The sequence below is a fragment of the Ranitomeya variabilis genome, chromosome 1, assembly GCF_051348905.1.
Source record: "Ranitomeya variabilis isolate aRanVar5 chromosome 1, aRanVar5.hap1, whole genome shotgun sequence".
Classification (NCBI taxonomy): domain Eukaryota; kingdom Metazoa; phylum Chordata; class Amphibia; order Anura; family Dendrobatidae; genus Ranitomeya; species Ranitomeya variabilis.
In genome coordinates this window covers 730557168-730582058 of record NC_135232.1, presented here as the reverse complement: position 1 = coordinate 730582058, position 24891 = coordinate 730557168, and the positions used below count along the sequence as shown (strand labels likewise).

The 24891-nt window shown below is 42.1% G+C and overlaps 1 protein-coding gene across 8 annotated transcripts in view; it reads left to right on the top strand.

The window, feature by feature from the left end:
- Positions 1-24891, top strand: part of SYNE3 (spectrin repeat containing nuclear envelope family member 3) — an 88465-nt gene that overhangs the window by 52483 nt on the left and 11091 nt on the right. For 2 of the 8 annotated variants that reach the window (XM_077268704.1, XM_077268713.1), the window contains exons 9-36: positions 509-691; positions 908-1051; positions 1275-1409; positions 1517-1666; positions 3947-4119; positions 4354-4434; positions 9096-9170; positions 9524-9628; positions 9704-9802; positions 9886-9981; positions 10057-10155; positions 10237-10329; positions 17198-17296; positions 17397-17495; positions 17578-17682; positions 17767-17871; positions 17978-18073; positions 18161-18265; positions 18352-18456; positions 18567-18671; positions 18758-18859; positions 18943-19047; positions 19128-19232; positions 19347-19442; positions 19963-20046; positions 23987-24061; positions 24189-24242; positions 24682-24759. In XM_077268704.1, the coding sequence (XP_077124819.1) occupies positions 509-691; positions 908-1051; positions 1275-1409; positions 1517-1666; positions 3947-4119; positions 4354-4434; positions 9096-9170; positions 9524-9628; positions 9704-9802; positions 9886-9981; positions 10057-10155; positions 10237-10329; positions 17198-17296; positions 17397-17495; positions 17578-17682; positions 17767-17871; positions 17978-18073; positions 18161-18265; positions 18352-18456; positions 18567-18671; positions 18758-18859; positions 18943-19047; positions 19128-19232; positions 19347-19442; positions 19963-20046; positions 23987-24061; positions 24189-24242; positions 24682-24759 (2951 nt within the window). The remainder of the gene's footprint in view (positions 1-508; positions 692-907; positions 1052-1274; positions 1410-1516; positions 1667-3946; positions 4120-4353; positions 4435-9095; positions 9171-9523; positions 9629-9703; positions 9803-9885; positions 9982-10056; positions 10156-10236; positions 10330-17197; positions 17297-17396; positions 17496-17577; positions 17683-17766; positions 17872-17977; positions 18074-18160; positions 18266-18351; positions 18457-18566; positions 18672-18757; positions 18860-18942; positions 19048-19127; positions 19233-19346; positions 19443-19962; positions 20047-23986; positions 24062-24188; positions 24243-24681; positions 24760-24891) is intronic. The other 6 variants (XM_077268721.1, XM_077268729.1, XM_077268737.1 and 3 more) reach the window with 6 other exon arrangements.

The window sequence follows — 24891 nt, the reverse complement described above, 5'->3', positions numbered from 1 at the left end:
AGTGTAAATATGCACTGTAATGTAGTGTCCAAAGTGTTTATTGCAAATGTGCCTACCACCTCCCTCATCTTTCAGAATCATCCATGTATACAGTAAGTGGGTGTATTCCTGAGGATGAGGAGGGTGGTAGTCACAATATAAGGTAATGTAATTCACAGATCCCCCATAACAGATAATGTTTTTGTATTTTAGTAAAGGTTTTTGCACACTATTTGGCTCAAAATATATATATTTTTTTCCTCTCTAAAATCTAGATGCATCTTATAATCAGGTGCGTCTTATAAAGCTACAAATACGGTTAGTTTTTGATGATACTCTAATTTCGTGAGAATCACTTGTATTCACAGGTCAGTGGTCTCAATCCTGTGGGGTAAAGCTGTTGATTCTTATTTTGCCCTTATATTTACTAGGATGGCATGCTGGGAGTTGTAGTTCCCCAGCAGCTGTTGAGCCTAAGGTTGCTATTTTTTCAGGCTGTTACCTGCTCACATAATTTTCTTTTCTGTAGAAGTTACTTGGAGAAAGTTGCACAATTCAAGATAAGTTGGCTGCTCTAGAAAAAAAGAAGGAGCGCGTACATCTTGTCCTGGGTGACCAGAAAACCCAGACTCTTCTGCAGGATATTGCCGCAGCAGAACAGAACAGAGAAGCACTTCACCGGGATCTACTGGAGAGGAAGAAAAGTTTACAGGTAATTTCCAAACTTTGTGTGTTGTGTCTGTGCAGGGTAACACTGACCCCTGGTGGTCCTGCGTGGAATTACCAGCATAAATACTTGCTACATTTTGGTAAATATTTATAGCGAATTGGTCCTTCTGTAACATTGTTTGCCTATTAGGTGTTTTATCTAATAAATGTAATTATTTTCCGTATTTACCATCAAATGTGATTCTCCTCTCTGTTACAGAGCTTGACTGAGCTAAGAAAAGAGTTTGATTCTGCATTGAAAACTTTACATCATAAGATATCCTCCATCCGAAAAAAAAGCCTGAAAGAAAATGAGCCGCAGCCTGATATTATTGGGAAGGAGGCGCAGGTTCAGAGACTGCAGGCGAGTTTTTGTGTTCAAAGGACTGCTGGGAAACTTTCCATAGAAATCAATATATCAGCGCCCCCTGTTGTGAGACCATGATATTGCTATAATATAGGAATAACTCGCTACGGGGGATTACACTGTCTAGATATAAATTCGGATTAGTAAATCTGCCTTGTGCTGTCCAGACAGTGGAAAGTTTCCATTTTAATTAATTGATCTATCGCTCTTTTTTTTGCAGATGTTACTAGAAGAATTAATGATCCTACATACCCTCATCCAAGAGTTAATATCCATGACCAAGTCCCACTCGCCCCACGCGCTCAGAGCCGAGCAGCTGAACTCGGATTACCTAAGGTTACAGAGATCTCTGGAGGTAATCTCTGCTGATCCCATCTCTCACATGGAGAGCATAGAAGGGATCTCCCACCGTCATAGATCTGTATAAATGTAATCTTCTCATCATTGTCACTTTCCTATCAGAACAAGATACGGAGCAGTAAAGAGAATATTAGTAACCACCGGCTGTTCAGTCATAATCTCCGCGCTCTCCAGCACTGGATCATGGTCACTCGCCAGAAGCTGGAATTATACCAAAACGGTGGCAAGAATTGGGGCGAGCGGGATACTGAGGTGGGGGTGATGCTAAAATACTGCAAGGTAGAAAATGGGTATTTCTTTGTTGATGAGAGACATTTAATATGTTTAGCCAACACATAATATCCTGTACCGATCCTGAGTTCTACATTCTTTATTATCCTCCACAGCTCCACTCACTATTCTGCTGGTGCAGTCACTGTGTACATACATTACTGATCCTGCGTTACATCCTATATTATACCCAAGAGCTGCACTCACTATTCTGCTGGTGCAGTCACTGTGTACATACATTACATTACTGATCCTGAGTTCCATCCTGTATTATACTCCAGAGCTGCACTCACTATTCTGCTGGTGCAGTCACTGTGTACATACATTACATTACTGATCCTGAGTTACAGCCTGTATTATAGTCCAGAGCTACACTCACTATTCTGCTGGTGCAGTCACTGTGTACATACATTACATTACTGATCCTGAGTTCTACATTCTTTATTATCCTCCAGAGCTGCACTCACTATTCTGCTGGTGCAGTCACTGTGCACATTCATTACTAATCCTGAGTTACATCCTATATTATACCCAAGAGCTACACTCACTATTCTGCTGGTGCAGTCACTGTGTATATTTATTCCATGGCACTTTACATGTGAGGAGGGGTATACATAATAAAACCAAGTACAATAATCTTAAACAATACAAGTCACAACTGGTACAGGAGGAGAGAGGACCCTGCCCGCGAGGGCTCACAATCTACAAGGGATGGGTGAGGATACAGTAGGTGAGGATAGAGCTGGTCGTGCAGCGGTTTGGTGGATCGGTGATTACTGCAGGTTGTAGGCTTGTCGGAAGAGGTGGGTCTTCAGGCTCTTTTTGAAGGTTTCGATGGTAGGCGAGAGTCTGATGTATTGTGGTAGAGGGTTCCAGAGTATGGGGGATGCGCAGGAAGAGAAGATAATAGGGGAGTAGAGAAGGAGATCTTGTGAGGATCGGAGGTTGCGTGTAGGAAAGTACCGGGAGATGAGGTCACAGATGTAAGGAGGAGACAGGTTGTGGATGGCTTTGTATGTCATGGTTAGGCTTTTGTACTGGAGTTTCTGGGTAATGGGGAGCCAGTGAAGGGATTGACAGAGGGGAGAGGCCGGGGAATAGCGGGGGGACAGGTGGATTAGTCGGGCAGCACAGTTTAGAATAGATTGGAGGGGTGCGAGAGTGTTAGAGGGGAGGCCACAGAGCAGGAGGTTGCAGTAGTCGAGGCGGGAGATGATGAGGGCATGGACTAGGGTTTTTGGTTGAGGAATTTACGGATCTGGGAAATATTTTTGAGTTGGAGGCGGCAGGAAGTGGAAAGGGTTTGGATATGCGGTTTGAAGGAGAGATCAGCATCAAGGATTACCCCGAGACAGCGAGCTTGTGGGACTGGGGAGAGTGGGCAGCCATTTACTGTAATGGATAGGTTCGTTGGGGGGGGTCGTGTGAGATGGGGGAAAGACAATGAATTCTGTTTTGTCCATGTTAAGTTTTAGAAATCTATCAGAGAAGAAGGATGAAATAGCAGACAGACATTGAGGGATTCTGGTTAGTAGGGAGGTGATATCTGGTCCAGAGATGTAGATCTGTGTGTCATCAGCATAGAGGTGATACTGAAAACCGTGAGATTCTATGAGCTGTCCCAGGCTGAAGGTGTAAATGGAGAAGAGCAGGGGACCTAGGACTGAACCTTGCAGGACTCCGACAGATAGGGGACGAGGTGAGGAGCTGGTGTGCGAGAGGGAGACGCTGAATGTCCTGTCTGGTATGACGAGATCCAGGATAGGGCCAAGTCTGTGATGACAAGAGATGAGAGGGTCTGTAGTAATAGGGAATGCAGAGGACATGTCCAGGAGGAGGAGGACAGAGTAGTGTCGTTTGGCTTTGGCGGTTAGTAGGTCATTGGTGACTTTAGCCAGGTCAGTTTCAGTTGAAAAGTGCGGTCAGAAGCCAGATTGTATTATACTCCAGAGCTGCACTCACTATTCTGCTGCTGGTGTCACTGTGAACATACATTATCTAACCTGTATTATACTCCAGAGCTGAAATTCCCATATTCTCTTCTTGAGTAGTATTTACTATTATTGTCTGTGCATCAAGCTCTTGTACAGTCATTTGTTTAGAGTAAAACTAATCGCCTTGTTGCATTATTGGAGTTCATCCAGCAGAATTATGACTGCAGCTGTGAAGGATTCTTTGCATTGTTTGTGTCTCTTGTTATACCCTTTGGATCTTATTGCTGGTGCTGTACTGATCGCGTCTCCTCTGCGTTCTCATTTCCAGTCGCTAAATGCTGAATTGTCAGAAAAGGAAATCCTGCGCCATCTGGTGGAGACTCAAGGACTGACGGTGATGGACTCCTCCTCGCCAGAGGGCGCCGCGCTCATCCAGCAGGAAATCAAGCAACTGATTGACTCCTGGGAATCTTTACAGCGGCTGTACGAGCAGATGACCAGGTGAGAAGTCCTGGCCCTGACTCTCTGCCTTACAGAAGGGACCCCGCGGTAAAGGGGGCACACTGGGGGCTGCAGACGCCTTCTCCTTTGTAACTCTGAGCATCCTGAGGCTTCACTGCTGATTTAGAACTACAACTCCCAGTTTTGCCCTGGTAGATGTAGTCCTCAGCTTGCAGCCCCCTGCCGTACTCTGTGTCCTGTTTGTAACTTTTATGTGATTGTCACATTTTACAGCGTCGAGGACAAAGAACGGCAAAAATCAAGACCCAAATCTGTGCAGAGACCCCCGGCGGTCACAGGATGTCAGACACCCAGGTAAATAGTGTATTGTGGCCAGAGTAGAGCGGAGGCGCTAGTCTCATATTCCTGCAATGGTGGGGGTCCATTGGGGTAGGTGACGACTTGCTGAGGCTGGAATACCCCTTTAACCCCTCTCTGACCTTAGGTGTACTATCCCGTCGAGATGACCTGGACCTATCTGACCCTCGACGGGATAGTACGTCCAGAGCGATCGGCCGCACTCACGGGGGGATCGCGGCCGGGTGTCAGCTGACTATCGCAGCTGACATCCGGCACTATGTGCCAGGAGTGGTCACGGACCGCCCCCGGCACATTAACCCCCGGCACACTGCGATCAAACATGATCGCAGTGTACCGGCGGTATAGGGAAGCATCGTGCAGGGAGGGGGCTCCCTGCGTGCTTCCCTGAGACCCTCAGAGCAACGCGGTGTGATCGCATTTCTCCGAGCGTCTCTTACCTCCTATCCCTGCAGGCCCCGGATCCAAAATGGCCGCGGGGCTGCATCCGGGTCCTGCAGGGACTACTTCCGGGTGCAGAGCAGGCGCTGGTAAGCCTGCAGCGCTGTCAGTCAGATCGCTGATCTGACAGAGTGCTGTACAAACTGTGAGATCGGCGATCTGTAATGTCCCCCCCGGGACAAAGTAAAAAAGTAAAAAAAAAAAATTCCACATGTGTTAAAAAAAAAAAAAAAAATTCCTAAATAAAGAAAAAAAAAAAAAAATTATTCCCATAAATACATTTCTTTATCTAAATAAAAAAACAAAACAATAAAAGTACACATATTTAGTATCGCCGCGTCCGTAATGACCCAACCTATAAAACTGTCTCACTAGTTAACCCCTTCAGTGAACACCGTAAGAAAAAAAATAAAAACGAGGCAAAAAACAACGCTTTATTATCATACCGCCGAACAAAAAGTGGAATAACACGTGATCAAAAAGACAGATATAAATAACAATGGTACCGCTGAAAACGTCATCTTGTCCCGTAAAAAACGAGCCACCATACAGCATCATAAGCAAAAAAATAAAAAAGTTATAGGCCTCAGAATAAAGCGATGCCAAAATAATTATTTTTTCGATAAAATAGCTTTTATCGTATAAAAGCGCTAAAACATAAAAAAATGATATAAATGAGATATCGCTGTAATCGTTCTGACCCGAAGAATAAAACTGCTTTATCAATTTTACCAAACGTGGAATGGTATAAACGCCTCCCCCAAAAGAAATTCATGAATAGCTGGTTTTTGGTCATTCTGTGCCTCACAAAAATCAGAATAAAAAGCCATCAAAAACTGTCATGTGTGCGAAAATGTTTCCAATAAAAACGTCAACTCGTCCTGCAAAAAACAAGACCTCACATGACTCTGTGGACCAAAATATGGAAAAATTATAGGTCTCAAAATGTGGAGACGCAAAAACTTTTTTGCTATAAAAAGCGTCTTTTAGTGTGTGACAGCTGCCAATCATAAAAATCCGCTGTAAAAAAACACTATAAAAGTAAATCAAACCCCCCTTCATCACCCCCTTAGTTAGGGAAAAATAATAAAATTAAAAAAATGTATTTATTCCCATTTTCCCATTAGGGTTAGGGTTAGGGCTAGGGTTAGGGTTGGGGCTAAAGTTAGGGTTAGGGTTGGGGCTAAAGTTAGGGTTAGGGTTGGAGCTAAAGTTAGGGTTAGGGTTTGGATTACATTTACGGATGGGAATAGGGTTGGGATTAGAGTTAGGGGTGTGTCAGGGTTAGGGGTGTGGTTAGGGTTACCGTTGATTAGGGTTAGGGGTGTGTTTGGATTAGGGTTTCAGGTAGAATTGGGGAGTTTCCACTGTTCAGGCACATCAGGGGCTCTCCAAATGCGACATGGCGTCCGATCTCAATTCCAGCCAATTCTGCGTTGAAAAAGTAAAACAGTGCTCCTTCCCTTCCGAGCTCTCCCAAACGGGTTTACCCCAGCATATGGAGTATCAGCATACTCGGGACAAATTGGACAACTTTTGTGGTCCAAGTTCTCTTGTTATCCTTGGGAAAATTAAAATTTGGGGGGGGCTAAAAATCATTTTTGTGGGGAAAAAAGATTTTTTATTTTCACGGCTCTGCGTTGTAAACTGTAGTGAAACACTTGGGGGTTCAAAGTTCTCACAAAACATCTAGATAAGTTCCTTGGGAGGTCTAGTTTCCAATATGGGGTCACTTGTGGGGGGTTTCTACTGTTTGGGTACATCAGGGGCTCTGCAAATGCAACGTGACGCCTGCAGACCAATCCATCTCACTCAGGACAAATTGGACAACAACTATTGGGGTCCAATTTCTCCTGTTACCCTTGTGAAAATACAAAACTGCGTTATAAACTGTAGTGAAACACTTGGGGGTTCAAAGCTCAAAACACATCTAGATAAGTTCCTTAGGGGGTCTACTTTCCAAAATGGTGTCACTTGTGGGGGGTTTTAATGTTTAGGCACATCAGGGGCTCTCCAAACGCGACATGGTGTCCCATCTCAATTCCAGTCAATTTTGCATTGAAAAGTAAAATAGCGCTCCGTCCCTTCCGAGCTCTGCTATGTGCCCAAACAGTGGTTTACCCCCCACATGTGGGGTATCGTCGTACTCAGGACAAATTGCACAACAACTTTTGTGGTCTAATTTCTTCTCTTACCATTGCGAAAATCAAAAATTGGGGGCGAAAAATCATTTTTGTGAAAAAATATGATTTTTTATTTTTACGGCTCTGCATTATAAACTTCTGTGAAGCACTTGTTGGGTCAAAGTGCTCACCATACATCTAGATAAGTTCCTTAAGGGGTCTACTTTCCAAAATGGTGTCACTTGTGGGGGGTTTCAGTGTTTACGCACATCAGGGGCTCTCCAAACGCAACATGACGTCCCATCTCAATTCCAGTCAATTTTGCATTGAAAAGTAAAATGGCGCTCCTTTCCTTCTGAGCTCTGCCATGCGCCCAAACAGTGGTTTACCCCCACATATGGGGTATCAGCGTACTCAGGACAAATTGTACAACAACTTTTGGGGTCCATTTTCTCCTGTTACCCTTGGTAAAATAAAACAAATTGGAGCTGAAATAAATTTTGTGTGAAAAAAGTTAAATGTTCATTTTTATTTAAACATTCCAAAAATTCCTGTGAAACACCTGAAGGGTTAATAAACTTCTTGAATGTGGTTTTGAGCACCTTGAGGGGTGCAGTTTTTAGAATGGTGTCACGCTTGGGTATTTTCTATCATATAGACCCCTCAAAATGATTTCAAATGAGATGTGGTCCCTAAAAAAAAAAATGGTGTTGTAAAAATGAGAAATTTCTGGTCAACTTTTAACCCTTATAACTCCCTAACAAAAAAAAATTTTGGTTCCAAAATTGTGCTGATGTAAAGTAGACATGTGGGAAATGTTAATTAATCAGGAGAAAAAATGAGTATATAATATACCAAAGTTTAAATCCAACAATTACTTTTATTAAATAACTAATTTTATAACATGCTCATTAGATACATAGGTCACAATTACAATTTATGTGAATCACACCAAAGTGTTAAAAAATAACACAAGGAGGAGCATATCAGACCCAGATAATTCAGTAGTTTTTTGGGGGATCAGTCTGATATTTATTACTACATAGCAGTATGTCCAAATAGACTGAATACATCTCAGACTGCAACTACTAAGATTCCATCCCTACTTACTTATTACTTATTGGGCGGCACTTATACCATCTGTTTAAGGATAGCCCAAGTATTCCCCCAAATACATAAAGGATCAGCAATATTTACCCATAGTAAGGTCCCAGGTCCGGCTCCTGACCTGTGTTATGAACCCCAACGCGCGTTTCGCGTGTGTCGTAGTGTCGCTTCCTCAGGGGGCCCTTTGGTGTGATTCACATAAATTGTAATTGTGACCTATGTATCTAATGAGCATGTTATAAAATTTGTTATTTAATAAAAGTAATTGTTGGATTTAAACTTTGGTATATTATATACTCATTTTTTTCTCCTGATTAATTGATATATATATGAGTTTTTGTACCTACATGGGTCCATAATAATCTCTGGTGCCTTTTAGTATAATGTGGGAAATGTTACTTGTTAATATTTTGCGTGACATATCTCTGTGATTTAAGGGCATAAAAATTCAAAGTTGGAAAATTGCGAAATTTTCAAAATTTTCACCAAATTTCCGTTTTTTTTCACAAATAAACACAAGTTATATCGAAGAAATTTTACCACTATCATGAAGTACAATATCTCACGAGAAAACAATGTCAGAATCGCTAAGATCTGTTGAAGCGTTCAGAGTTATAACCTCATAAAGGGACAGTGGTCAGAATTGTAAAAATTGGCCCGGTCATTAACGTGGAAACCACCCTTGGGGGTAAAGGGGTTAAGGCTGATGTGAGCGCTGCCAGCTCCTTGCCTTTTTTTTTGTAAGTTTTGCATTTGCAACAGATCCCAATAGTCAAATCTGACAACCTAATTGCTCGTGGCCTTCTGTCTGACAACTCTATATAAAGACTGTGTTTTCTAGGCTGTTTATTCTTACCAACCATGTTGCTAAATGAATTGGCTGACTACAGAGAGCAGTAGTTGCATCCTGGCATAGACTCCTCCATCTCTGTGTTATTTTATGTATCTAGAAGTTTCCCCGACGTAATAGATTTTGTAATCTCTCAGCCTCGTCTCACTTGTGGACACAGATGGCATCCAGCAGAAAGACGGGACCATTACCTCCAAAAAGACAACTATGAGGTCCGTGCTTCCTATGCACACATTTGGTTGTAATACCTCTTTAAGGACTTGTCCAGGATTATAAAATCATGGTTACTTTAAAAAAAATAAAAAAACAGCGCCCCCTCTGTCTACAGTTTGTTTGTGGTATTGCAGCTCTGCACAATTCACTTAAAAAAAAGTAGGTGAGCTGCAGAACCACAGCCTGCAGAGAGGAATGGCGATGTTTGTGGAAGAAGACAGACACGTTTTGTCTAATCCTGGACAATCCCTTTAAATAGTCCTGTCATTATTTAATATATTCTCCTTCCTCTTTATGTAAATGTATACACTCACATTTATTAATATCCATTATTGATTACTTTCTGTGTCAGTATCAGCCAAGACGGGCAAGTCGTCCATATAAATTCTCCAGACGCCTTCAGTACCAGTGGCTCTCTGAGAAATGAAGGATTTCGGAAAATTTGGGGCTCGTCCGGGTAAAGCAATTTTGATATTTTCTGTAGCTCCATAACAGAGCCGAACAGACATTAATCGCTTACTTCCTGTACCAGTATCAGCCAAGATAGGCAAGTAATCCATATGGATTCACCAGATGACGTCAGCGACTCTCCGAGAAAGGAAGAATTTCTACAAATCGGGGGCATGTCCGGGTAAAATATATATTTTTTCAGTGACCCTCATATGATGCCCTCACATACATTTATTAATGTCCATTATTAATCATTTCTTGCAGCAGCCAAGACGAGCAAGTAATCCATATGGAATCACCAGATGGCATCAGTGGCTCTCCGAGAAAGGAAGGATTTAGACAAGTTTGGGGCTCGTCCGGGTAAAGCAATTTTGATATTTTCTGTAGCTCCATAACATAGCTGAACATACATTAATCGATTACTTCCTGTACCAGTATCAGCCAAGATAGGCAAGTCATCCATACGAATTCTCTAGATGACGTCAGCGGCTCTCCGAGAACGGAAGGATTTCTACAGATCGGGGGCTCGTCCAGGTACAATATATACATTTTCCGTGACCCTCATGTGGTGCCCTCACAGACATTTATTAATACTCATTATTAATTACTTCTCAGGCAAGACGAGCAAGTCATCCATATGGATTCACCTGATGATGTCAGCGGCTCTCCGAGAACTGAAAGATTTCTACAGATCGGGGGCTCGTCCAGGTACAATATATACATTTTCCGTGACCCTCATGTGTTGCCCTCACAGACATTTATTAATACCCATTATTAATTAAGTACAACCTATACACAAAAAGGAAACCTTTATGCCAAGTATATAAGAAATATACTAATCTTATACACACATTTAATTAAAACATAAAAAAATATTTCTAGGGGTAAATACAAATGCAAAAATTACTGCAATCAAGGAGAGTACATTCTATTCATTCAAAATAATTCCATGTTTTTATAATTAGCCACTAATAATGTCTAATCAGTATGAGTGCAGTTATAAGACAACATCTCACCACATATATTCTAAAAAGGTAAGACTAGGTCAGAAAACCTTAGTAAAATAAATAAGTATTAGTACTGAATTTACGTTTAGAGAAAGATCTTGAGAATATAAAGAGTATAATCACAGCGGGAATCTCCTGTCAGACAGCTACACACATACGAGGATGTATATATTAAACCTAGATAATTTTATAGCATATAGTATAGAGCTGGTGATTAAAGTGCATACAGTGCAAATATCTACATATGCTGCAAGTTGGACTATGTATAGGTGAAAAACCACCTTCTAGTAATATATTCTAAGTAGATTAGCAACATAGAGGCATCACATATGGCCTGAATTAGATACTAATAGCAGATGGATAATATTTAAAAGGTTTATATTAAATAGACAGTCATGCAGAAAGTTATCACAAAGTGCTTTAATTACATAAGGTGCTGAAACTTATTCCTGCTGCTGACTGAACTAGGCATAGATAAGAAACCTTATCTTTAATATAATTTAGAAGCACACCAAATAGCTTAGCAGCACCACAGCATTGGAAATCCAGGCATATTGACAGCAGAGTATGATTGCAAAATAAATGAATGAATAAAGCAAATGTACATAACCGTAAGGTGCAGCAATGGTCCCCGACGCGCGTTTCGCGTCTGCTTCTTCGTGGGGGTTCTTTCTTCTTAGACACTAAAGAACACCCCAGGAAGAATATTTCTTAATAAAGATTTGTATGTTTCTCTGACGCCCACGACGGCACCACGGAGAGAGGGGATCCGCCCACCAAGGACAGGAAACCTACAGATAAAAAGGCGGTACCTCTCTCCTGCATCAGTTGGTTTCCTGTCCTTGATGGGAGACCTACAGATCCACCTCCGTCAGAGGAAAAGTTTCTTCGTGGGAGTCCGGGGCCAATCAGCCGATCCAGGCAGCGGGGGCCCCCCTGCCTCGGTTAGATGTGGTGACCCGAAGCGCCACCGCTAGGGGCTGGTAGGCCTTTTTAGGGTGCGCGGAGCCACCTCTCTAAGAAGACTCACCAGCAGCAGCCGTGTCCAAGGGTCCGCCCTATGGATAGGAGCAATGTGGCTCCCTGGCGTCAGTCTGCAGCCTGAGCTCCCGGGGGGGTACCATGGAGTCAGCGTGTAGTAAGAGCGCCGCCATTTTGCCCCATCTGCGCCCGCGCGGGAACAAACGAGTTTTCAAGCGTCAGGGGCTTGCGCGCGCACAAGCGCTGCGATCCCCGCCTAGAGCGCCTGCGCGGCCGCTGGAGAAATGCGCAGGCGTGGGATTTCGTGCTCGGGCGATCTGCGCAGGCGCGGGATTCCAGGCGCAAGGCGAACTGCGCATGCGCAAGAAAAAAAAAAATGGCGCCTTCCACCGCTATTTTAAGCGGGGCATCTAGGGGCAAAAGCGCTTCCAAAATGGAGTCTGGCCAGTGCTCACCAGTGAGCGATGTGGAGCAGGTATCTCCCCTGCCCAGGGCATCTCCACAACCAACACCGCAGCAGCAGAAGCAGCGACGGACCCAGAAAGGGCACCAAGGCTCTACCGGAGGGCGTTCTGGATCACTGCGCAGCAAAGAATCCAGCATAGCGTCCGGCTCTAAAGCAAACACGGATCGTGCCCAACCGGTATTTATGGGTCCAGAAGGTGGTGGTGAGTCTTTTACCATAGGGGAAGAAAAGCGCAAGTAAAACTAAACATATCATATGTGCCCTATGCAAAGAAGACCTTCCATCTTCATGGGACAAAAGACTTTGCAGTATTTGTATTCAGCAGACAGTGTCAGAAGGCCTTCCCGGGTTTGCAGCAGATCTCAAAAACCTGATTAAAGTCCAGGTAGAGGAAACCTTTAAATCCCTCAAAGGGGGAAAAAAGAGAAGGAAGACTAAGCACAGATCTCCATCTCCTGAATCGGGTAATTCAGGGGAAGATATGGATTCAGACTCATCTAATTCTTCCTCCTCATCCTCATCAACATCTTCATCTTCTTCGGGGGGCCGTAGTTGCTTTCCTATAGAAGAAACTGATAGTCTTGTTAAAGCCGTTAGGAACACTATGGGGCTGGCAGATCCTCACCCCAAAAGATCCGTCCAGGACATAATGTTCGGAGGGCTTGACCAGAAAAAGAGAAGGGCCTTCCCCCTCAATGAAAAAATCCAATCTTTGATTAAAAAAGAGTGGAAAAAGCCTGTGAGGAAGTCGCTACTCACTCCAAAAAAGAAATATCCGTTCGATGACCAATCCTGTTCTTTCTGGGATAAGGCACCTAAACTGGATGTGGCAATTGCTAAGGCATCCAAAAAATATGCCATTCCATTTGAGGACATGGGGGTCTTATAAGACCCAATGGACAAGAAAGCAGATGGTTTCCTCAGAGGTTCATGGGAAGCGGCTGGTGGAGGCCTTAAACCAGCAGTTGCTGCAGCTTGTACATCCCGCTCCCTGATGGTATGGCTAGACCAATTGGAAAGCCAACTCAAAAACAGGTCTTCCCGAGACTCAATTCTAAAAATGTTGCCCGTTATGCGTGGAGCTGCCGCCTTCTTGGCTGACGCCTCGGCGGACTCAATCAAACTATCCGCTAGGTCAGCAGTGTTTTCTAATGCCGCAAGGCGGGCTCTCTGGCTAAAATGTTGGCCAGGAGACCTCCAGACCAAGTCCAAATTATGTACAATCCCCTGTGAAGGAGAGTTTCTATTCGGGCCGACTCTAGATGATATACTAGAAAAAGCGGGGGATATAAAGAAATCTTTTCCCTCCCTGGGCTTCCCTTCATACAGAAGGCCCTTTCGGAGCAAGAGGTTCTTCCGAAGGAAGCCGGGAAAAAACCAGGATAGGTGGGAGGACAAGCGAAACAAAAACAAGGGTTTCATCTTCAACAAAAACCCTAACGACAATAAAAAACCCACACAATGAATGCTTGCCCCAGGTGGGGAGAAGGCTTGCCCTCTTTGCCTCAGCCTGGGAAAAAATTACCAACAGTCCTTGGGTATTGAACATAATAAGATCCGGACTAAAGTTGAAATTTCAAAAACCCCCTCACCCCTCGTTCAGGATGACTTCTCTAAGATCTTCAGAGGAAGAGCAACTAGCATTAGAAAAAGAAGTCATGGGACTGGTAGACAAAGGGGTTCTCATGGAAGTTCCCCTACAAGAAAGAAGTCAAGGGTGCTACTCCCCTCTGTTCCTGAGGAAGAAGCCGGACGGTTCATTCAGGACTATCGTGAATCTGAAAGAGTTAAACAAATTCCTAGAAATTCAGCCGTTCAAGATGGAGACAATAAAAACCTCGATAAAGATGTTGTTTCCACTGTGTTTCATGGTAGTCCTGGATCTAAGAGACGCCTACTACCACGTCCCTATTCACAAAGATCATCAGAAATTCCTCAGAATAGCGGTCTATATAAGGGGGTGGTATACCATTTTCAATTCTTAGCCCTACCCTTCGGGTTGGCTATAGCTCCGCGGGTCTTCACAAAAATAGTTGCGGAGGTAATGGCTCACCTGAGGGAGAAAGATACCCTGATAGTACCATACCTCGACGATTTTTTGATAATAGGTTCCTCTCCACAACACTGCGAGGAACAGCTGAAAACAATCAGACATTCTCTGGAAGAACTGGGTTGGTTAATAAACCTAAAGAAATCCAGATTGTTACCATGCCAGATCCAGGAGTACCTGGGTCTCACGCTGGACTCTATAAAACAAGAAAGTCACCTTTCAGGGGAAAAAATCCAAAACATCATAAATCTGGTATCCAGAAGGCGAGACAACCCCTCCATATCACTGCGCCAAGCGATGTCCCTCCTGGGATCCATGACGGCCTGCATCCCGGCAGTCCAATGGGCTCAATTACACTCAAGGGAACTTCAATGGCAAATCTTGTCAGAGGAAGTCTCTCTAAAAGGGAATTTAGAAGGTCAGCTCGTTTTACCTCTAAACACAATTCGGTCTCTAGGCTGGTGGACATCGCTGGGCAATCTTTCTCAAGGGCTCCCGTGGGTAACTCCAGTATCTCGGGTAGTAACAACAGACGCGAGTCCCAGCGGGTGGGGGGCTCACCTGAACGACCTGTTAGCTCAGGGGAATAGGGCTCCATATCTGAAAAAAGCGTCCTCCAATATGAAAGAACTATTGGCAGTCAAATTTGAACTCTTAGAGTTCCTGGGGCCCCTTCGGTCTCACCATGTCAGAATTATGTCGGACAACAAACTGGTGATAGCATATCTGAATCACTAAGGGGGTACCCGTTCTCGGAGTCTGATGGAGATAACCAGCTCAATCTTCCACATAGCCAAAAGCAACTTTCAATCTCTATCGGGCCTGCACATAAAGGGGGTAGACAATTTCAGAGCAGACTACCTAAGTCGCTCCCGCTTGAGGCAGGGGGAATGGGAGCTAAATCAGTCGGTGTTCGATCAAATCTCGGTAAAATGGGGCACACCAAACATAGACCTCTTCGCAAACCATCTGAACAAAAAAGTGAACACCTTTTGCTCAATAACTCCGGGGGGGAACCCTGTTTCCCTGAATGCGTTCCTGATACCCTGGAACCATCCTCTAGCGTATGCGTTTCCCCCTATTGCTCTGATTCCAGCGGTGCTGAGGAAGATTCGGGAGGACGGGGCTCACATGATCTTGATTGCCCCTTTCTGGCCGAAAAGGCCTTGGTTTTCCTGGATGATGAGAATGTCCATCGCCGATCCATGGGTTCTGCCGGATCTCCCGAACCTTCTCTCCCAAGGCCCAGTGCATCATCCTCAGGTGGCAAGTTTGCACTTGACAGCTTGGCGTTTGAAAGGGAGCTACTAGAAAACAGGGGGTTTTCTCCTGGGCTAGTATCTACACTGTTACAAAGTAGGAAGCCCGTTACAACCAGACAATACGGGAAAGTTTGGAAAAAATTTCTTTCATCTTCAGGCTCCAAAATTGGGGAGGGCGTCCCCCTTAATGCCATTCTGGAGTTCCTACAGAATGGATTAGAGTTGGGTCTGGCCACAAACACCTTAAAAGTTCATGTAGCGGCCCTAGGAGCTCTATTCAACTATGATTTAGCAGGAAATCGATGGATATCTAGATTCATCAAGGCAGCCGGTAGATCAAGGCCTCTACCCGTAAAATCTACCCCTCAGTGGGATTTAAATTTAGTTCTTAGGGCGTTATCTAAACCTCCCTTTGAACCTTTAGCGGATGCTTCAGTCAAAATCTTATCCCTAAAAACTTCCCTGCTAGTTGCACTCACTTCCGCACGTAGGGTCAGTGATATCCAAGCCCTATCCACTAACCCCCCTTTCACGCAAATCCTAGATGATAGGGTCATCCTAAAAACTGACCCTGCGTATCTCCCAAAAGTGGCATCCCGTTTTCATAGGACACAGGAAATATCTCTGCCCTCCTTCTGTCCTAACCCCAAAAACAAAGAGGAAGAGGCGTTACATACTTTAGATGTAAGGAGATGTCTGATACGTTACATAGAAGCCACTAGGGAGAGTAGGGAGGATTCCTCTCTCTTTGTGTGTTTCCAGGGTCCCCGGAAGGGGAAGAAAGCATCTAAAGGCACCCTGGCAAGATAATAATAAATATAATAATAATAATTTTATTTATATAGCGCCAACATATTCCGCAGCGCTTTACAACTTATAGAGGGGACTTATACAGGCAACAGACATTACAGCATAACAGAAATCACAGTTCAAAACAGATACCAGGAGGAATGAGGGCCCTGCTGCTCGCAAGCTTACAATCTATGAGGAAAAGGGGAGACACAAGAGGTGGATGGTAACAATTGCTTTAGTTATTTGGACCAGCCATAGTGTAAGGTGGATTACAGAAGCCATCAGCCTGTCATACTCAGCGAGTGGCGTACCCGTTCCGGGAAATATCAAGGCGCACTCAACGAGAGCAGTGGCAACCTCTTGGGCGGAGAAGGCCGGAGCTTCTATTGAGCAGATATGTAAAGCTGCTACCTGGTCTTCACCGTCCACCTTCTATAGGCACTATAGATTGGACCTTACTTCCTCTTCAGACCTTACCTTCGGTAAAAGGGTTCTGGAAGCGGTGGTCCCTCCCTAATGTACAAATCTCTGCAAATCTCTCCGTGGTGCCGTCGTGGGCGTCAGAGAAAAATATAGTTCTTACCGATAACGGTATTTCTCTGAGCCCACGACGGCACCCGTACATTCCCTCCCTTCACTTCATGGGTGTGCACATTAATATAGTGCCTTATGTTAATAGTATAATAGTCACGCGGTATCTCATGATAAGTATTTAGATAATGTTAAAAACAAGTCTCTGTTCATAGTCTCCCATCGTTCTCTAGTAAACAACTGATGCAGGAGAGAGGTACCGCCTTTTTATCTGTAGGTTTCCTGTCCTTGGTGGGCGGATCCCCTCTCTCCGTGGTGCCGTCGTGGGCTCAGAGAAATACCGTTATCGGTAAGAACTATATTTTTCTTATATATTTGGCATAAAGGCTTCCTTTTTGTGTATAGGTTGTACTTATTTAATGGAAGTGCCATTAATCTAGGCCGACACATTGATTTTATTTCCATTATTAATTAATTCTTGCATCAGCCAAGACAAACAAGTCATCCATATGGATTCACCAGATGATGTCATCACCAGCGGCTCTAAAAGAAAAGAAGGAAGTCGACAAATTTGGGGTCCATCCAGGTAAAAAAAAAATATATTTTCATTGACAATTATAAGATTCCCTCAGGCAGTTGCTGGTATCTATTATTTTGATTATTTATTTTTTCTGTGCTATTTTCAGCCAAGACGGGCAGATCATCCGTAAGGATTCTTTAGATGAGATCAGTACCAAACTTTCTACGAAGAAGGAAGGATTTCGACAAGTTGGGGACTCGTCCCGGTATGAAAAAAATCTGATATTTTAATGACAGTCATATATGCTTTCACAGCCTTTATTACTATCCATTATTTGATTTCTTCAGTATCGGCCAAGACGGGCAAGTCAAACATGTAAACTCACTAGATGACATCCGTACCGGTGGCTTTCGGAGAAAAGAAGGATTTCAACAAATTGGTGACTCTCCCGGGTAAAAAAAAAAATCTTGATATTTTGTCTGGGCTTCATAACAAAGCCTCACAGACATTTACTAATTATGGATTTCTTTGGAAAGTATCATCCAAGACGGACAAGTCACCCATATGGATTCACCAGGTGATATCCACACCAGAGGTTCTTCAAGAGAGGAAATAACTCGAGAAATTCGGGGCACATCCAGGTAAAACAAATATTTATATTTTTATTAACTATCATAGGATCCCCTCCAACAGTTACTAATATTTATTATTTGATTTTGATTTATTTGTTTCCTGTACCATTTTCAGCCAAGATGGGCAAATCATCCATAAGGATTCTTTAGATGACATCAGTATCTATAGCTCTATAAAGGAAGGATTTCGACAAACTGGAGGTTCATCTGGGTAAAAATAAATTATATTTATATGACCATCATCAAATACCCTCACAAAAATGTATTAATATTAATATATATTTTTTTCTGTACATAGTATAAGCCAAGACGGGCAGGCCATCCAAAGCGATTCTCCAAATGACGTCAATACCAGTGCCACTCCGAAAGAAGAAGGAATTAGACAAATTGGGGGATCGTACAGGTAAAACTATTTTGACATTTTCACTTAGATTCATATCATTGTCCCATGAACATTAATTTATATCCATTGATTTCTTCCTGTACCAGAATCAGCCAAGACGGGCAGGTCATCAATAGAGATTCTCCAAATGACGTCAATACCAGTGCCAATCCGAGAAAGGGAGGAATTGGACAAATTCGGGGATCGTACGGGTAAAACAATTTTGACATTTTTACTTAGATTCATATCATAGTCCCATGGACATTAATTTATATCCTCCCTTGGACATTAATTTATATCCATTGATTACTTCCTGTACCAGTATCAGCCAAGACGGGCAGGTCATCCATAGAGATTCTCCAAATGACATCAATACCAGTGCCACTCCGAGAAAGGAAGGAATTGGACAAATTGGAGGATCGTACGGGTAAAACAATTTTGACATTTTTACTTAGATTCATATCATAGTCCCATGGACATTAATGTATATCCATTGATTACTTCCTGTACCAGTTTCGGCCAAGAGAAGCAGGTCATCCATAAGGATTCTCTATATGACATCAGTATAGATGGCTCGCCAAGAAAGGGAGGATTTCGACAGATTGGCTTATCCAGGTAAAAAAAAATCTTGATATGTTCTATGGGCTTCATAGCATACCCTAACATTTACTAATTATGGATTTCTTTCTAATGGGAAGTATCAGCCAAGACGGGCAAGTCATCCACATGAATTTACCAGATGACATCAGTACTAATACCTCTCCGAGAAAGGAAGGATTTCAACAATGTGGGGGCTCGTCCAGGTAAACAAAAAACATTTTCAGTGAAAATCACAAGATGCCGTCACAGACCTTTATTAGTATTCATTATTCATGACTTCCAGTATCAGCCAAGACAGGCAAGACCCCTATACGAATTCTGTAGATGACGTCAGTACCAGTGGCTCTCCGAGAAAGGAAGGATTTCAACTAATTGGGGGCTCGTCTGGGTAAGAAAAAAATATTGATATTTTCAATAGGATCATCAATTTTACAATATTTGGTTTAAAGTAACATTTGGTTTTATCAACAGGACACAAACTGATACATTTTTCTCTTTGTAGCAGCAGCTATAATGTCATGATGAACAGTAATACAGATCCCGCCGGGCGACCCCGCTATAATAAAGCACCCCGACATAAGGAACAACACGCGCACAGGTGACCACATGTGACCACAATCTGCCCCTGTTATACAGGACGAAATAATAACATAATGGTTCTCACCCGTCCCGAATCCCAAAGCCCAGGAGATGTATTGTGGGGTTGCTCTACAGGAGCGACGCTACTGCTCATGTAATCGCCTCCCTGCACAGATGTTAAGGCCACGTTCACACGGTCAGTATTTGGTCAGTATTTATAAGCCAAAACCAGATGAGGAACAATCAGAGGAAAAGTATAATAGAAACACATCACCACTTCTGTATCATCACCCACTCCTGGTTTTGGCTTATAAATACTGATGTGAAATACTGACCAAATACTGAACGTGTGAACGTGGCCTCGATTGGATATTTGGAGAAAGGCTCCTGAAGTGTCACCATTTACCTGTTGTCTCTCCAGCTGTTTGGAAAGTTACAGCTCTCAGCAGGCTGTGAAGGCGTTGTAGTTCCCCACAGTTACTTATGTGATATAATAGATGCGAGACTGTAATAACTTTATATTATATCATCTACACCAGTAACAATGTGGTTAGTATCAGCTCGGAGGAGAAGACAGACGGAGATCGGCCGCCAGAGATTCAGGAGAACAATGTAACATACAGGTGAATATGACATAGTATTAATAATATACTAGATAATGACGTAATATAATATCACTTAGTATTTACAGGTAATGTAACATGTTATAACATGGAATGTGATATTATACAGAGGCATATAAAGTAATGTAACATGTTATGATATGTGATATACAGTAATGTGGATCATCGCAGACACGTGATATAATGTAACATATGATACAGGGATATAATGAAACACACTGTTATAGAATTACATGTTGGGTAATGTCAGAAAATATAATAAATGGAATATAATATTCTATAAAACCACAGCGTCCAACAGATCAGTACAGATCTACCCAAGCAAGCAAAAGAAATGATGACATAAGGAGATGTATGTCTTGTCCATGAGATGTAGAAGATCAGGAATCTGAAAGGCTGGAATATGAAGATGAGACCCACATATAAATACAAGAAGACAATGTGCGACCTCAGCACTGACACCGGAGGACGATCCCACCACCCAGAACCATTGTAAGGGCAGAGACAGACTGCCGTATAACTCGTGCGAGGGTCACATTGCAGTGCACGGACTGGCCGGCACCTCTCCTGACCTGAGCAAGGCAGCATGATGTATTTCTATGCAGCTGTCAGCTCAGGTCAGGAGAGCCGACAGCCAGTACGAGGTTTACGATGTGATTCTCGCACGAGAAATCCGGCAGTGTCTCTGCCCTAAGAACTAGTAACTGACGAGAAGCCAGAGAAGAGACTGAACAAGGGGCCGGGAAATGGAAATTGGGCAATTTGGAATCGTTTAACAAGATCCAGATGATAATATCCAGGACGCCATCATGCATCAGTGATAGGAATGAGAGAGGTTCCCGGCCGCTCGTTCAGTCTCTTCTTTGGTTTCTCGTCAGTTACCAGTTCTTACAATGGTTCTGTGTGGAGGGATCATCCTCCGGTGTCCGCGCTGACGTCCCACATTGTCTTCCTGTATTTATATCCGGGTCTCATGTTATTCCGGCAGCTGCAGATTCCTGATCTTCCACTATCACCGCTCACATCTCATGGGCGAAACTATTATTTCTTTCCTTTATCATTTAGTCACCTATTTCTATTGCTTACATGACACAACATGTATTTCTATTATAGTGTATTACATCATATTAGATATCCAATAAAGGGGGAAAAACACTTAAAAAATTCTAATGAAAAAAAGAATTCTATTTTGCAAGGAGGGGCGACGAAAGGTTCCTTTATTGTGACGACGCGTTTCACTGCCGAACAGTCGTCTTTATCAAATGAAAGGAAAAAAAAAACTACAGAAACGAGTTAAGAATCTTCTTCTTCCCTCCTTGCAGTATATGATTCTTTTTTCATCAGCGCAGCATTCAAGTGTTTTTTACCTGAGCTTTCTCCCAAGCCATGAGGCGGCGGCAAGTGGAATTGTACAGCAGGGGCAGCTCACATCCTCTCGGTGAGCAATACCAATGTAATAAATACATTACACAGGGTTACTCTATTGTGCGCGCCTTCCCACAGCTCGTACTACATACACGTCATATTGGATAACATTTGGTGTCACATTATATCACGTGTCTGTTATTCATCACTTTACTATATATCATAATAGGCCCCTATATTCTATTATCTGTCATTGTTATACACCACAGTATAATAAATCGCTTTTACTGTATACTATATATCATAATAGGCCCCTATATTCTATTACCTGTCATTGTTATACACCACAGAATAATAAATCGCTTTACTGTATATTATATATCATAATAGGCCCCTATATTCTATTACCTGTCATTGTTATACACCACAGAATAATAAATCGCTTTTACTGTATACTATATATCATAATAGGCCCCTATATTCTATTACCTGTCATTGTTATACACCACAGAATAATAAATCGCTTTACTGTATATTATATATCATAATAGGCCCCTATATTGAATTACCTGTCATTGTTATACACCACAGTATAATAAATCGCTTTACTGTATATTATATATCATAATATGCCCCTATATTCTATTACCTGTCATTGTTATACACCACAGTATAATAAATCGCTTTTACTGTATACTATATATCATAATAGGCCCCTATATTCTATTACCTGTCATTGTTATACACCACAGAATAATAAATTGCTTTACTGTATATTATATATCATAATAGGCCCCTATATTCTATTACCTGTCATTGTTATACACCACAGTATAATAAATCGCTTTACTGTATATTATATATCATAATATGCCCCTATATTCTATTACCTGTCATTGTTATACACCACAGTATAATAAATCGCTTTACTGTATATTATATATCATAATAGGCCCCTATATTCTATTACCTGTCATTGTTATACACCACAGTATAATAAATCGCTTTTACTGTATACTATATATCATAATAGGCCCCTATATTCTATTACCTGTCATTGTTATACACCACAGAATAATAAATCGCTTTACTGTATATTATATATCATAATAGGCCCCTATATTCTATTACCTGTCATTGTTATACACCACAGAATAATAAATCGCTTTTACTGTATACTATATATCATAATAGGCCCCTATATTCTATTACCTGTCATTGTTATACACCACAGAATAATAAATCGCTTTACTGTATATTATATATCATAATAGGCCCCTATATTGAATTACCTGTCATTGTTATACACCACAGTATAATAAATCGCTTTACTGTATATTATATATCATAATAGGCCCCTATAGTCTATTACCTGTCATTGTTATACACCACAGTATAATAAATCGCTTTACTGTATATTATATATCATAATAGGCCCCTATAGTCTATTACCTGTCATTGTTATACACCACAGTATAATAAATCGCTTTACTGTATATTATATATCATAATATGCCCCTATATTCTATTACCTGTCATTGTTATACACCACAGTATAATAAATCGCTTTACTGTATATTATATATCATAATAGGCCCCTATAGTCTATTACCTGTCATTGTTATACACCACAGTATAATAAATCGCTTTACTGTATATTATATATCATAATATGCCCCTATATTCTATTACCTGTCATTGTTATACACCACAGTATAATAAATCGCTTTACTGTATATTATATATCATAATAGGCCCCTATATTCTATTACCTGTCATTTTTATACACCACAGTATAATAAATCGCTTTACTGTATATTATATATCATAATATGCCCCTATATTCTATTACCTGTCATTGTTATACACCACAGTATAATAAATCGCTTTACTGTATATTATATATCATAATAGGCCCCTATATTCTATTACCTGTCATTTTTATACACCACAGTATAATAAATCGCTTTTACTGTATACTATATATCATAATAGGCCCCTATATTCTATTATCTGTCATTGTTATACACCACAGTATAATAAATCGCTTTACTGTATATTATATATCATAATAGGCCCCTATATTCTATTATCTGTCATTGTTATACACCACAGTATAATAAATCGCTTTACTGTATATTATATATCATAATAGGCCCCTATAGTCTATTACCTGTCATTGTTATACACCACAGTATAATATGTTACATGTAACAGGTCAGATTCCAGAATAACAATGATACAATGTAAGTATATAATGCTGCCCAGTAATGTCATTGATGGCGATATGTGACCATGTAATGCGGCAGGATCTGGTGTGATATCATATATCGTGTGACATAATAAGACGTAATATAATGTTCAGTAACAGTATTGAGCGTTATACAGTGATATATGATATATTCTATCTTTGTGTCATGCAGTATAATGACGTGTTAGATACTATGGTGACGGGGAATAGAATAGTGTGTACCCTGTAATATCCTATCCCTGGTGTATAATATGTACTATATGTGACCTCATATAACCCCGCATTGTAATGTGTTGTCCTATGACCCGATCCTCTGTCCGGCAGGGTCTCTGGTAATGGATCTAATTCTCCGAGGAGATCAAACAAACAAAGAGACAAGAGGACGTCGGGGGCGTCCAGGTGAGTGTCGGCATGTGGGGTCACCGGTCATTCATGGTCATGTAATGACCCCACAGTGATCTCCGGTGATTCTCCGCACTCGGGGCGACTTCTGTATCTGCCCATTGAATGTTCTTGTGTCTTTCAGCTATGAATTCAGAGTAATCGACACAGAAGATAACAAATCTGAAGCTCCGGGAAGGTAATTCAGCCGAAATTCTGTATGATCAGGGTGACGTAGACTGGATGCAAGCTATTACTCCCCGTTATCTGCCATTCAAGCTGGGTAAAAGCTCTTGACTGTAAAGTTCTCCGATGGGATGAATGGGATGAAGTAATAGACTTCCTTGCCCCATTATCACTGGTGTATGTCCGATCCTTTGGGGGTGCTGCTATAGGGGTGGATGTGCCAAAATGTGGGAATGTAAAGGATAAAAGGGAAGTCGTGTGATAGAGGGGAATTGTGTGTAAATTGTCACATGGGGCTGGTGCCGGATGAATTCTTGAATTAGGGAAGGTCGGAGGTCATGGATCCCCGGCTGTGGTACAACACAAGGTGTGCAGCTGTGCGCTCAGTGTCCGTCTGCTGCTGTAAAGCGTCCACATTATGTGTTCTAAAGCCTCAATCTCTGTATCGTCAGTGGTGATGAAGAGGTTAATGAATTCGGTGGTCAAGGACACTTGAGGTGGTCTTCAAGGATAAACGGTGACTCGGGCAGGTATGTTGTGTGTGATCTCAATATCAGGGGTATCCGTAGTGACTCCCAGTTATTTCCAGATGAAGATCGTGTTGTTCTGAGCTCCCAGAGATTACTGTAATGTAAGTCTGTGGCAGATGGGAACGAGACCCT